This window comes from Sphaeramia orbicularis, chromosome 24 (genome assembly GCF_902148855.1).
Source record: "Sphaeramia orbicularis chromosome 24, fSphaOr1.1, whole genome shotgun sequence".
NCBI lineage: Eukaryota > Metazoa > Chordata > Actinopteri > Kurtiformes > Apogonidae > Sphaeramia > Sphaeramia orbicularis.
In genome coordinates this window covers 43560989-43576042 of record NC_043979.1, presented here as the reverse complement: position 1 = coordinate 43576042, position 15054 = coordinate 43560989, and the positions used below count along the sequence as shown (strand labels likewise).

Here is a 15054-nt window from a genome sequence, read left to right as displayed (position 1 = left end):
AAAAATTAGACTTGTTAAATAAAATATCAATAACTGCACATAAACCCAGTGTGTCCATCCACTGTCACTGATCCAACTCCATGGGTTTTACTGGTGAATCAGTGTTGTAGAAGATGACAGTGTTTCCATGGTAACTACGGAGCCTCAGAACGTCCAAATAGGTCATATCTGATAGTGATTTAAAGATGACAAACCGTATTTTACACCAATTATTTACATGTATTGATATATTTACTGGTTCAGAAGATATTAAACATTTTGCATCAGTAGATGCTTTTGGATGTTTAAGTTTTGGAGGGTTTGAGGCACTTCCATGTGAAATAATCCTGAGTCACTTCTGCTTTAGAATGGTTTAGGGCAGAGTTTGACGCAGCTATGATTCAACTGACCACAGTGTGTTGGTATAAAAAACACAGACTTCGACACTCACAATGTACTTGAAAAACGTCGACTCAGTGAAAAGGTAAGGACAAAACCTCTCAAACCCAGTTGGTTCCATATATACACTGCAAAAATCTAAATCTTACCAAGTGTATTTTTTTCATTTCTACTCAAAATATCTTACCACACTTAAAATAAGACATCATCTAGAGTAACTTTTCAGTGAGATATAAGAATTTATTTTTAGACAATAGATCTGGAAAATCCTTTTTCAAGAAATCTTACCAAGATCATTTTCACTTGTTCCATTGGCAGATTGTTTTGCATGAATTAAGCAAAAAAAATCTTGAATTAAGCAAAAAAAAATCTGCCAATGGAACAACTGAAAATAATCTCTATTTCTTGAAATACGATTTTCCAGATCTATTGTCTAAAAATACGTTCTTATATCTCACTGAAAAGTTACTCTTTAGGTGATTATGTCTTATTCTTTTTAAGTGTGATGAGGTATTTTGACTAGACATGAGGAATAATACACTTGGTAAGATTTTCATTTTTACAGTGTACAGTTGTCATTTATTTGTGGATGTTTTGTAGGATGAGGTGCACTGTGATCTTCCTGGTGTTGTCCTTGGTCGTCTTAATGGCTGAACCTGGAGAAGGCTTCCTTCACCTCAGTACGTTTTAACTAATTAATTAATTACATCATTAATGTGGAGTATTTGAGTTTTTTTTTTTTAACCCAGGATAGACAATATGAGCAACAGATAAGATGCAAAAACACAGGTTTCTGCTTTTGTTGTTTCCAGGTTGTTTTTAAGTATCATGCTTGTAATACTTATAATATTTGACTTTTTTTTTCTACAATATTTTTTATTGGTATTCAAGTTTTACAATGAAAGGTAAACAAAGTAAATAATAATATACAAAAAGAACATGAATTAAACAACACAAACATTCATACACACACCCATTCACACCAGGTAAACTTGTACCAAATTGTGTATATATATATATATATATATATATATATATATATATATATAAATATATTATTAGGCCTGTACCGGTACACAAAATTTTCGGGTCGGTACGTTTTTGGTTTTCAAAGCCACGGTTCGTTTTTTTTTTTTTTTTTCGGTTTGGTACGGGAAGGAAGAAAACCTCTCAAAATGTCTTTAATGTATTTATGAATTTTTTAACATTCTTCCACAAATTTTTGGAGACAATAGAATATAGAAAAACAGGAATAATATAATTCTGCTGCTATAAATCAAACAGAAAATAAAATATTACTAAATGTATTTTAAACATTAGAATTGCACTTTTCCCTGAAAGAGAAGTTCTGTCAGTTCACATTCTGCATAAAAATAACAAAAAAATTCCACATGAAGTGCAACATTAACAAGAGAGTACACTGGTATTCTCTTTTAACAAACTGAAGAGAAACACTGACAAATAAATTAACCTAATTATTTATTTTAGGACAGCGAAAAAACTGTTTAGGACACTTTGTGTACGTGTGTGTGTGTGCGTGCGCGCAGGGTGCGACTTGTCAAAAAGACAGAGGGATTTTTGTTTTGTTTTTTTTGTCAGAGGCGTGGGGGGGGGGGGTTACGTGGAGGTTCGGTCCATAACTAACGTAACTAACGCTGGCGTGAAACGAAAGTGAAACTTTACATCCTTTCAACTCCTTTACAACTTCAAACTCCCGGCTTCTGTTCCTCTATTATACAGCGTGTCTGTGTGAGAGAGAGAGACAGAGAAAGAGAGAGACAGAGCTAGTGTCAGTGTTTTAGAACTACCGTAGTTCACAGGCAGCAAACATCGTTCGTCTTCTCTTTCCCCGTTGTTGTCTTTCACCTGAATCCGTACTGATCCCAAACAGGACTGTAATGATGGTGGAGGGTCTTCAGTCTCATCCCTTCAGGTTGACATTATATTTGTTGTTGTTTTTTAACCTTATGGAAGCAGCTATTTCATATTTGGGTCATTGTGCGCTAGTTCCAGGCGTCCGTGTGGAACTTGCGCAGATTTAAAGTTCCGTATCGAACAACGTCTTCCGTTCCTATTTCTTTTTGTCATCATACTGTGCCGTTTCGGTACAGCTGTGGACCCGGAACTGGTGCGTACCGGTTCGGTTTGGTACGTGTACCGTTACAGGCCTAATATATATGTGTGTGTGTGTGTGTGTGTGTGTGTGTGTGTGTAAATGACTTCATTTTATAAATTATTTTAATTGTAGTACAAACTATTATCAAGATCTATTGCTTGATTGTGTGACGATGTATTAAGTTGAGTTTTAATGCAACTCTTTTTTCTTTTTTTTTTTCAGTTGGCCACTTGGTTCATGGGTAAAGCCTCTGAATATTTCCTGTATTTCTAAATTATTGTACAATGTTATGCTTTTGTGCTGATTTTTTCTTTCTTTCATTTTTCTTGACCAGGATTTTCAGTGGGAGGGTGGTGAAAGTGGCCGACGAACAGGAGCAGCTGGACAAACGCGGCATTGATTACAACCCTGGGCCAAAATTCAACCGATTCAACCAATTCAACTGATTTTCCATCTCTACGAAGTGTTCCAGGGCCACAGTTTTAGTTTTTGAACATAAATAACTGAAAGCAGAGAAAACGCTTTTGATTTGACTCGATATGATGTAAGAAGATTGGATTAAGAAACAAAAAACGGAAATAAAATCACATTGTAAGATGAGAAAAATGCTCTTTGGTGTTTTATTTCAAAATATGATAAAAAAATTTGTATGATTCAGCTTCAAATAAAAAAAAGTTGCTCAATTACTCTTTATGTCTGTGGTAAAACTAACATCACACAACCTTTCTGGTTCTGTCTGTTAAAGTAGATAAAAGAGTAACAAAATAACAAAAAAGACTATTTTAATGCATAAGAAATGATGCTTAAATACATCAATCTTCGTATAAAGTCAGGGACTTCAAACTCATATATATAACATAGAATAATTACATAATAACCTATAAATAATGACATCTCCAAAATATTTCTTTTTATTGCAAAAAATAACATAAAATTATGAAAATATTTACATTTTCAAACTATCCGAACAAAAAAGATGTGAATAACCTGAAAAAAATGAAACTTCTTTAGAAAAATGAGTGCAATTTTAACTATATTATGTCTCAAGTTATCATTTACACGTCTATTATGCATAAAATCTACACAAAATGCTCAAAACATTTAGTAATATTCAATATATTGTGAAAATTGTGTTCAATTTTCTATATACATTTCAGGTTGTTCATATTTGATCGGCTTATTCACATTTTATTGTTAAAGGATAGTTTGTTCATGTAAATATTTTCAGAATTTAATGCTTTCTTCTTTTTTTGCACTAAAACAAGAAAAATTTGGCGTTGTCATTTTTTATAGATTATGCCGTTATTTCACTTGAGATCATATTGGTCTGTGTGTTCAACACTGAATATACTGAATATTGGATTGTGCAACTTTTAGTAAAATTCAACTGTGAACGTATTTGGAAGGTTTCTTTGTGTTTTTGTTTTTTTGTCATTTTATCCTTAACGTAATGAACTTAAACATTAGTAGAGAGTAAAAGACAGTGCATTTTAGGAGCTTTTTAACTGAATAAATGCTACTTACTAAACCAGTTCAGGACCACGCCTTTCAAAGTGGATTTTCTTCTTCACTTTGAATAGAAACATGTCCTGAAATGGTGTTAGCACTGAAGGGGCACATATCTGCCATCTATTGGTGGGAGGTGGTAACAAGATTTGGAAACTATCTGGAGTTATGGTCTGTTTCAATCAGTTATGCTGCTTGTCGCATTATTGAAACTTTAGCATTTAAAGCAGTGTTTTTCTGGAATTCAAATGGGGTCGCATGAAATTTCTGGTTTTTGATTTTAAAAAAATACAAATATTAATACAAATATATGTTGAGTTGACAATCACAATACATAAAAGACATGACAAACTGTGAGTCTGAAACTGAAGCACTGTGGTTCTGTTTATCTGTCAAATGTTCATTGTGGTCGGTTTCAGATGCTGCAGCTCTTTCATAATTCATAGTTTTTTTGAGTTCTTGTTTGTTTAGTATTAATTTACAACCTTGTAAATCCAAGCTGGACTGACTGTACATATCCTGACCAAGGAAAATCAAATTCACACCTTGTGCAGTAATCTACACCTGGCTTTTCTGCCTCCGTCCATAATAATATACATGATATAGACTAAATGTTGCCTAAAATTAACTTTTTTTTGCAACATCGTACAGCAAACTATTACATGATCAAAACCAAATTCATTTTAGCAAAAAAAATGTCTGAGTTTTGAATGTCTGAGGTCGCCAGAAATTTGTGATGATAAAATGGGGTCATGAGCCACAAAAGGTTGGAAACCACTGACTTAAAGGGTTTAAAAAACAAACAAACAGCATATTAAGGATGAGACGAAACAGAAACAGATGCACCTTGTAGTTCTGGCGTAGATGAATGTATGGTTGATGAAGGAGGGAACTCAATGTGGACTGACTTTGGTTTTTGTGGTTGTTTTTATTTAAACCTGCCAACAGCGATAAGTCACTTCCCCTCCTGTAAAATCATGTGAATATTATCTGTTATCAAAAAGAAGTGTGAGCCAGTGAGGACAGACGGATGACGCCATCACTGCACCATCGAGAGTTAAAAAGGTAAGAAGTGAATATGTCATGTGATAAATAGTAAGTAAGTAAATTTTATTTATAGAGCACTTTTCACAGAGTCACAAAGTGCTTTATCACTTCAAATCAGAATCAAAACAAGTTTACAGAGACCCAACAGAATCCTCCAGGAGCAAACACTTGTGAGTGGTGACAGTGGTGAGGAAAAACTTCCCTTTAACAGGCAGAAACCTCGAGCAGACCCAGACTCCTGGAGGATGGCCGTCTGCCTTGACCAGTTGGGGTTAAAGAGCGAGAGTAAAGGAGGAGAAAAGAGAGAGCGATAGAGATAGAGACTGGGGGAGAGGGGGAGAAGGGGGGAGTAGGGGGAGACACATGGAGGCAGTTGAGGATAAGTGAGTGATGATGATGAAGGCAGGAGAGAGGCAGGACCACCGCAGCGGGTCCAGAGATAATCTTGGGAAAATCTGTGATAATCCTGGGAAAACCTTATTAAAATATTTAAAATGGAATATCTGACAGTGCTAGGACAGGAGGAGCTCTCAGAAGAGCTGGGTCTTCAGGAGCTTTTTGAAGATGGGCAGGGACGCCTCTGTTCTCATAGTGCTCGATAGAATGTTCCACCAACGTGGAACGACCCATGAAAAGAGCCTGGATTGTCTTGTACAAGGTCTGGGGACCACCAGACAACGTTCCCCAGACGAGCGTAGTGGTCGTGGGGCAACATAAGCTTTTATCAGGGCACCTAAGTAGGTAGGAGCAGACCCACTGAGAATTTTGTAGGTTAGGATTAACGATTTGAATTTGATGCGGGCAGCTATGGGTAGCCAGTGTAACTCAATAAGTAAGGGGGTGACATGTGCCCTTTTAGGCTGATTGAAGACCAGACGCGCTGCTGTATTCTCGACCATCTGTAGTGGTTTGACAACACAAGCTGGGAGGCCTGTTAGAAGAGCATTGCAGTAGTCAAGACGGGAGATAACCATAGTCTGCACCAGGAGCTGGGTGGCCTGTTGGGTTAGGTATGGCCTGATCTTTCTTAGGTTGAACATAGTGAAACGACATGATCAGGTGACAGAGGCAACGTGATCTGTGTAGGTCAACTGATTATCAATCATGACTCCCAAGTTTTGTGCTACATTGGTAGGAGCCAGAGATAAGGAGTCAATACTGATGGAGATGTCATGCTGTATGGTTGGCTTAGCTGGGAAGACCAGCAGTTCAGTTTTGGACAGGTTCAGCTGAAGGTGATGGGCTTTCATCCATGCAAATATGTCAGAGAGACAGTCTGAGATTCGCGCTGAGACTGTGGAGTCATCAAGTGGGAATGCCAGATAGAGCTGGGTATCATCAGCATAGCAGTGATATGAGAAGCCGTGTGAGTGGATGATCTGACCCAGTGAGGTGGTGTATATGGCAAAAAGGAGGGGGCCCAACAGAGCCTTGGGGGACCCTCGTGGTGAGGCAGTGAACTGCAGATGTGTGCCCTAGCCAGCACACTTTGAAGGACCGACCAGCGAGGTAAGATTGAAACCAGGAGTGTGCATGGCCTGTGATGCCCATGTTCAAGAGAATGGATAATAGGATATCGTGACTGACAGTGTCAAATGCTGCTGATAAGTCCAGTAGAATGAGTACTGAGGACTTGGCTGCTGCTCTAGCCTCTTTCAGGGCTTCTGTCACAGACAACAGAGCCGTTGCACTGGAGTGGCCGATTTTGAAGCCAGATTGGTTGATGTCAAGGAGGTTATTTTGGGAGAGGAATTCTGTGACCTGTTTGAAAACTGCCCTTTTGATGGTCTTAGAAACAAAACAAGGATTTGTATAGGAGATGATTTAGAAACATGGAATCGCCTGAAAGCAGAGAAGAATTTGAAGACCGACGCCGGCTCTGCCTTAGTCTGACCGCCTGGTAAGAACCACTGAGAGCCGAGGCCACGGTCTCTTCACCCGGCCCCAGACCGGCATTGTCTTCTCCCGGGGCCGGGCTGCAGTCTCTTCTCCTGGCCCTGGTGAAGAGACTGCCGGTCTGGGACTGGTGAAGACACCAGGTACCGGTGTAGGACTGGTGAAGACACCAGGTACCGGTGTAGGACTGGTGAAGAGACCAGGTACCGGTGTAGGACTTGTCTCTTGCCATGGTAGCTCCTTGTAGTCCAGTGTTTTCTGTGAAAGTGACCTCTTCATATAGCGGTGTGTAATCCGAAATGGGGGGGGGGGGGCATCCGTGGTTCGGCCGGGGGGGGGGGGATCAGGGTCGGCCAGTTTCTTATAATACTGGGGGGGTACAGAAGCAATCCATATTGCTTGTACTAAAAGTGAAACTTAAAGCTCATTTCTCTTTTCTCTATCTCCTGAATCTTCTCAAACTTTCATTTGAGTGGGCAGGACGTTTGTCCTGTTCTGTTATATGTTATACTTATGTACAATAAGTCTGGTGATGATTTTTTTGTATGAAATTTATGGTGTGGTGGCAAGGATTAGTGGAAACACTAGTAGTAGACACTCATGCTGGATCTGGAAACCCCAGGTTTGGGGGGAGGTGGAGAGGATACCACGCTCTACAGTATTTGGAATGTGATTGCAGTACCAGTTTTGGCCACAATCCTACATATGGCACCTTTAAAAATGTAAAAAAGAAACATAATGATGATATGGACATCATCAAAACAAAAAGTTAAGGATTTCAAGCACCTGTATGAACCCTGACATGGTTTAAATAAATAAATAAATGAAATAAAACAACATATAACTGGACTTGTTCTGTGTTCCTATTTTTCTGACAGAATTAGTGATGAGTTTACTTTTGCTCTGACCTGACAGGCGTTGGACTAATATTGCACAACGCTACATGACAAACCAGAAGCTCAGCTATAAAAGGGGCAGATTCATGTAGATCGACTGAGACTCCACAACCTACAGACCTCAGCTCACTCTGTTGGACACCCGGGTCTTGGATTCCGACCGCTGAAGTAAGTACTGATGCTTCTGTTCAATCGTCTGTATGTGTAAAGTCTGTGACAGTCATGTGTGTTTGTTTCTCACTTTCAGGATGAAGTACCTCACTCTGTTTCTTGTGCTGTCGTTGGTCGTCCTCATGGCCGAACCCGGCGACGCTTTCATCCACCACATCTTCCATGGGATCGGTCACGGTAATGCAACGGAAAATATATCGAAATTTGGCACAGCAGGTTTAGAGATGAGTGACTGTTTGACGATTTTTTTCAACACCGACCACTTAATGATAAGAATATTTACATTTATGAATTTGGCAGACGCTTTTTTTCAAAGCAACTTACAGGAAAAGATTAACATTTAAGCTCTCTCTCTCTATTTTATTTGTAAAGCACTTTAAAACAACCCCAATGGACCAAAGTGCTATACAGAAGAATAAATAAAAAACAAAATAAAAGAATAAAGACATAACACAGCTGTACCATGAAAAACAGTGTTGTACAGAAGAATAAAAAAGTAAAATAATAGAATAAAATACATGACTAGATTACAAAGACATAAAAACAGCTAAAACAAAAATAAAAACATTAAAAAAAAAAAAAACAAATACCAAACTAAAACAATAGAATAACAAAAATGTACCAAAAAAATGAATGAACAGACACAGAGTGAGGCACCTTTGTTAGTGCAGATCAAGGTTATTATCAAAAACTAATGAAATGACAAAATCTAGAACTGAAAAAAAAACATTTTTGTTAACTGAAATAAATAAAAAGTAGAATTAAAAGAAAAAATAACAGAGTGTATTGTGTGCTTACGAAACTAACTAAAACATATAAAATTATAGAAATAAAAACTAAAACTAAACTAAAATTAAGCATTTAGAAAAATACGAAAACTAATTAAAACTAGCAAACCTGCTCTAAAAGCCCATTAAAACTAACCAAATTAAAGAAAAAAATCTAAAAACTAAATAAAACTAAACTATAATGAAAAACCCAAAACTATCATAGCCTTGATGCAGATCCTGTGAAAAGGTTTTAGGGCGTTTATTTATTTATTGGGGGGTTTCAAATACAAGTACATTTCAAACAAGGTACAATGAGATGCATATGTATATACTATAAGTTCCCAGAAGGGGAAATGGAAGATTAGTGAATAAATAAATACGCATATAACATAGACACAAAACCAAACCGCACAAATCAAGACAAAACAAAATAAGAGGAAGAAAAAAAAAAACACCATCACACATATGGAGGATATCATATGCTCTTTGTGTTTGCTCGCATGTTTATTTTTACTCTAAAATACATAAATTAAAGACAGAATGCAGAATAGGCAAACATTTAGTGTCTTACATGACTGCATTTTCTCTGTATTCTGTTATTTTGCTGAACTTGTTCCCTTTTTCTTTTCCTTAGTTGCGTCGAAGATCGCCGAGTACGTATCTGCTTTATCACGACACTCATTTTGATATTTATCTGCTACATTTACTTAAACTGCCTCGTCATTGATGTTATTTCTCTCGTTCCTCAGTTTAATCAGGGGAGGGAAGCAGGACCAACTCGCCACTCAACGTGCATACGACCAAGAACAGGTTGCCGCTCGCTGAAACAACCTGAAAACATCTACGAAAACAAACCTAAAGGAACGGGCTTCAAACAATATATGAGACGAAAAGAAACACTTCTGGCTACATAATAAAATAATGTAATGTTACTATTCTGAGTGATGGAACTGGGTAGAAAATAAAGCAGCTTTTGACCTGAACTCCAAACATGTCTGTTGTTTTACTAAAGAGAGAAAAAATAATAAATGAGTAGAATAATAACCAATAGAATTAATTTGTTAATAAAATCTAGGGTAATTTTGTGCATCTGAATGTAAAAACAAGGTAAAATTGGAATAAAAATGCAACTAAACTGTTCAAAAAAAGTTAGGGCCCACTGTTAAATACATACATATTTGAGGAATTTGAGGTCGTTGTTTGTTATTTTTTAACTTTTTTGAAAATGCAACATTTCATCAATAAATAAACAAACACAGAACATTTAATATCCATTCATTAATTTAGTGTCAACAATCAAAGTCAATCAATCCAGAAATCAAAGTTCACAAAGGCCTGGTAATGAAGAAAAGTTATCCAAAGTCCTCAGTCACGGGAATAACGGCCCCGGGCATTAATGATAGCAGTACACCTTCACCTCATGCTGCCTATGAATGTCTGGATCTGTTGCTGAGGGATAGCACACCACTCCTCCTGGATCCACTGAGTCAGCTCCTGAACAGATCTGGGCTGGTGATTCCGGCTCCTGACCTGCCGATCCAACATATCCCACAGATGCTCTATCGGATTGAGGTCAGGTGAACATGCAGGCCAGTCCATGTGATTGATGCCCTCATCCTCAAAAAATTGATTGACTGCTCTGGATCGGTGTGGTCTGGCATTGTCGTCCTAGAACACTGCATTTGGTCCCAGCTGCCTCATGATCCTGACAACTTCTGGTCTCAGGATGTTCTATATGTAGCCATGCCCATTCAGATTTCCACGTACAATAATCAAATTCGATCGCCCAGTCCACCAGATAGCACCCCAACGATCCCGGTGTAAGACGTTATTAGCCACATATCTTTGACCACGCTCCAGCCAAACATGTGCTCGGCCATCTGTGGGGGTGACCATGAACCTTGACTCATCAGAGAACACCATCATACGCCAGTTAGCCATGGTCCAGCGTAAATGAGTACGACACCAAGCCAGCCTATTGGCTATGTGCTGTCTGGTGAGGACTGGTCTGACCACAGGTCACCGTGCATGGATGCCCCGAGCATGGAGACGATTATGAATTGTCTGGTCAGACACCCGAACACCACTGGCAGCTTGAAGGTCATCTCTCAGCTTTGATGCACTCCTCAGATTACGGCGCCTTGCGTTCAAGACAATGTAGGCATCCTGACGCTGAGTGGTCACCCTGGGACGTCCACTTCTCGGCCTGTCAACAACCTGTCCTGTCTCCCGATACCTAGCAGCCAACCTGTCTATCACACGGCGACCACACCCAAGCCTCTGAGCCACCTGGCGGTGAGATAGGCCAGTTTCCAACATGCCAACTACCCTAAGTCTCTGTTCGGTAGTCAAATGTTGCCTGTTAACCATTGTCTTTAACAGCTTGGTTTCAAAATTTACACCTTTGGTTCTTGCTTCTAAGACATCCACTGAATGTTTGACAAAGAAATTGTTTGGACAAATTAATGTTTTCCTGACAAATTTCATTGATTAAATGGTGCACTTATGGTTAGGCAGGCATTTAATCTTGGCTTCAAAGCAATAGTTATCTGCTCATAACACAGGATTTCACAGTTCAGTGAACTCCACTGGGACCTACTCTCCATAAAAGAACCGAAAACAAAGAATTTAGTGCAATCATAAACTCCCCATCCAATGTTCAAAATGACACCTAAAAATTTAACATGGGCCCTAAATTATTTTGAACAGTTTATTTTGCTAAAAAAATATAGCAAGAAACCCCTCCGGGCCCCCCTCAACCCCAACAACATTGTACCAGTGGTGCAATTATAACTTTTATTGAAAGAAACATCAATATTGGAGCAATACTTTTTGCTTTTCCTTGAATAATGTGTTGTGCAAATTAAAAATAACTCAGATTTTTGCTTGAATAATACAAATAAACTCAACCAGACTGTTCCCTGAGACAAAAGTTTTCCAAATAAAAATAGGAAATGCGCAATTATCTTGTAGCTATGACAATAAATTTACTTTTTTTTAGAACAACGGACAAATTTTGGGAACAAAGATGAACAGTTAAACAATCCACTGCACATCTCACAACATTAAAGCGCAAACTGTGCAAAAACAAAAACATGTCACATTTTTCTTTTCCACTCCAATCCTTGTCCATTCTCCAAACCTGAACTCTGTCTAGTCTAGTGACAGATCACCATGGCAGTAGATTTGTTTGTTGTACGACCCTAAAATGAGTCCAGGGTGCTCCGACACTAAAACATTCGTTTTCTAACCTTACATTACATGTTCTAACCTGAAGAAGAAAAAAAAACACCCAAGAGAGATCCCATGCCCCCATTGTAATATAAATGACAAAATATAGGAGTTAATGGTAGTAAAAAAAAAAAAGAAATAGAGTTAATGCAGAAACAGTGAAAACTCACCATATAGAATTTGAAAGGAATTTCACTTACAACGTAGGTATTTAATGGTGATAAAAGAAAAAACAATAAATTCTACAAGTCTTTTTTAAAGACTATTAGCACTGGCTTTTAATATATGTTTGTGACTTTTATTTCTTTTATTTTCTGGTTGTGTTTTAGATGCTATTTATCCTATTACTGTGTATGTGTTTGTTGTTTTATCAGTTTTAAAATATCTTGTATTTATTCTTAGTTTACTAGTTTTAGTATATTTTGCATTTGTATCTTCAACTTTGTACAGCACTTTGGGCACTTTCCCTTGTTTTAAATGTGCTATATCAATACACTTGACCTTAACCTAGTAAAATTAAAACCAATTAAAATATAAAACAACAATCATTATTAAATTAATTTTTTTTTTTAAACTGCCATAAAGACACAAGTGATGTGATCTTAGGCTTTAATGTCACGGACAGGCTACTGAGCTCCTTATCTTACTCAATATTTATTTATTTTCTTTAATTGTCTGACCCAAATAAGTACAAACAACAGGATAATAACCATATTGATAATATATATTTTACAATAATTTGCTTGCTACTAGTATCACCTATCATCTTCTAATCTCTGTCAGAACCAGATGACTCATTGTTGTTCATACTAACATTTCATTGTAATAACTGCTCTGTCATTCACTAACCTGTGTTTACGTGAACATCTGCTGTCAACAGTGATGCAAAGAAAAATGAAAACTATTATTTTGCAACTGCACTGCAACAGTTGGAAGAGCATAAAAGCAAGTAATTCAATTCTATTTAATACTATCAGTGCAAAGATAAAAGATAAAAGGTGAAAGAAAGATACTAATGCAGTTTGATGTGATCAGAGTGACTATATCGTCAACCTGACAAAATGCATGATGGGTAATGATCGAATACTCATTTACATGTTATAACCCATCAAAACATGGACCATTATTAGAAGGGTAAAATTGTAATATTTAAAAAAATTAGTCAAAAATTCAAAAATTAAAATTTGTCAAAACTGAATTTGTAGACATTGTCCCAAAGAAGCTACATAAAAAATTTGACAATAATCCAACCAGTACAACAAGCACCTACATCTACTGTCCATGGGTTTTACTGGTGCATCAATTTTATACAAGATTAATGTTTATTTTTAATCTGTGATTTACCACAAATTTTCACACATTTCACATAATAATTCTATGCATTTTTCAGAGAAAATCCCTAGATTTAATTCACTGATCATGTAGATGTTCATAAAAGTTTAGAGTAAATTCAAAGGATATTATATCAAAACAGAGAAAACTGAAGAAAATCAGACTTTTTTGGTAAAATATTAACATAAAAAAGCATCTTCCACTGTTATTTTCAACCATTAAAGACTGATTTTTGTGGCAAATTACTTTTTTTTCTCTACATCTCTACACTTAGTTCAACCAAAACCACTAATGAATCAACGCTATGTTTCCACAGACTGTATCAGCCACTGAATAAAGTATAAACTCATTGTTTCCACACATCTGTATTATGGTTTCATCAACTTTTCTTCTACAAACTAATACTTATAGATGCTTATTTAAACAGTTACTCAAAATAACCCTGTGTCTTATAATGTTGATGTGCTGCATCAGCTGATAGTTTACATTATAGCCCTGTTAGCTTAGCTCTGTTAGCTTAGCTCTCTTTTTAGACACAAACCAGCCACAGTGAAACAGCAAATCACCTGTTATCTTTTAGGTTTGTGTTGTCAGTAGCTGAACTAAACATCTGTCTGGAATCCAACAAACAAGGTCAAAACTGTCACAGTTTAGTCTGAGCCATGGATCAACAGGAACTTACAAGGATAATAACATCCCATAATAATTTCATACCTTCATAAGCCTCAGAATTAAATTCACCCATGTAGAAGAAACGCTGACATTTCAGTATCAAACTCCATTCTTTACATTTACAGCTGAGTCCAGTGGAAACAGCAATGCTTCTATTTTTAACACTTCTTTTCTTTGACTCTAAAAGTTGTTTCTTTATGGTTCTCATCCCACCTGGTCCTCCAGCCTGTCACTGAAAATAGATTCACTTCATATTTCTACAATACAATACATTGGCATCTTTGGCAGAACTTCACAGCTCTTTGTTCTAATGATTCAAGTCAAGTTTTTAATAACTGTAAGTAGAAATATGACATATAGAATGGACAACAATGCAGAGGTGACTTCTGTGGTTAAACCTCAAGAAAAGGAAAATATTTAAATACATCCATTTTTATGATTTTTATGAATCAACATCAGATCATTCAAATCAACAATGACTGGAATCACAAACTAGACTTCACCGGTAAATCCTCTAATCCTTCTATTTTCATGGATTTCCAGGATTGTCAAGGAATACGGTGAGGCAGAAAACCAGCAGGAACAACTGGACAAACGTGGTGTGGACTACCGCCCAGAACAGCCTGGCTTTAACTGACCGTTCCACTCTAAACCACGTCATGGAAAAGGAGTGAAATGCTTGTCTTTCAGCGACATAAAAAAAAACCGACCCACAAAATGCTCCCGTGTCTTGTTTAAAACCCAAACCACTTCATTATAAACATACAAATGGCACCAAGATCCATTGATGGAGTGCATGAACAATGAAAAAAACATGAGGCTGAATTATTTTCACTCATAAAACAGCATAAACCAACAAATAAACAAGTACAAGTCCAATCACAAAGAAGACAGGTCACTCATTCTACCAGATTAATACACACTGAAACAAACCACAAATTATAGTCCATGATTGATCTTTCTGTAATAACAATAATAATAATACACAACATGACGGATGAGGGACAAGTGATGGGGGGGGATATGAAATTTTCAGGAT

The 15054-nt window shown here is 37.1% G+C and overlaps 2 protein-coding genes and 1 long non-coding RNA gene across 3 annotated transcripts in view; 2 read left to right on the top strand and 1 right to left on the bottom strand.

The window, feature by feature from the left end:
* The window catches only part of LOC115414978 (exostosin-1a), a 533740-nt gene that overhangs the window by 277403 nt on the left and 241283 nt on the right, over nt 1-15054 (bottom strand). The window lies entirely within an intron of this gene.
* Nucleotides 410-3094, top strand: LOC115414976 (pleurocidin-like peptide WF3). Its single transcript, XM_030128364.1, has 4 exons — nt 410-463; nt 979-1058; nt 2717-2735; nt 2829-3094. The coding sequence occupies exons 1-4, from the start codon at nt 432-434 to the stop codon at nt 2938-2940; spliced, it is 243 nt and encodes an 80-aa protein (XP_029984224.1). The 5' UTR covers nt 410-431; the 3' UTR covers nt 2941-3094.
* On the top strand, nt 4006-8803 carry LOC115414985 (uncharacterized). The gene is made up of 3 exons (XR_003934743.1): nt 4006-4185; nt 7159-7163; nt 8791-8803. It is a non-coding gene; the product is annotated as an uncharacterized LOC115414985 (long non-coding RNA).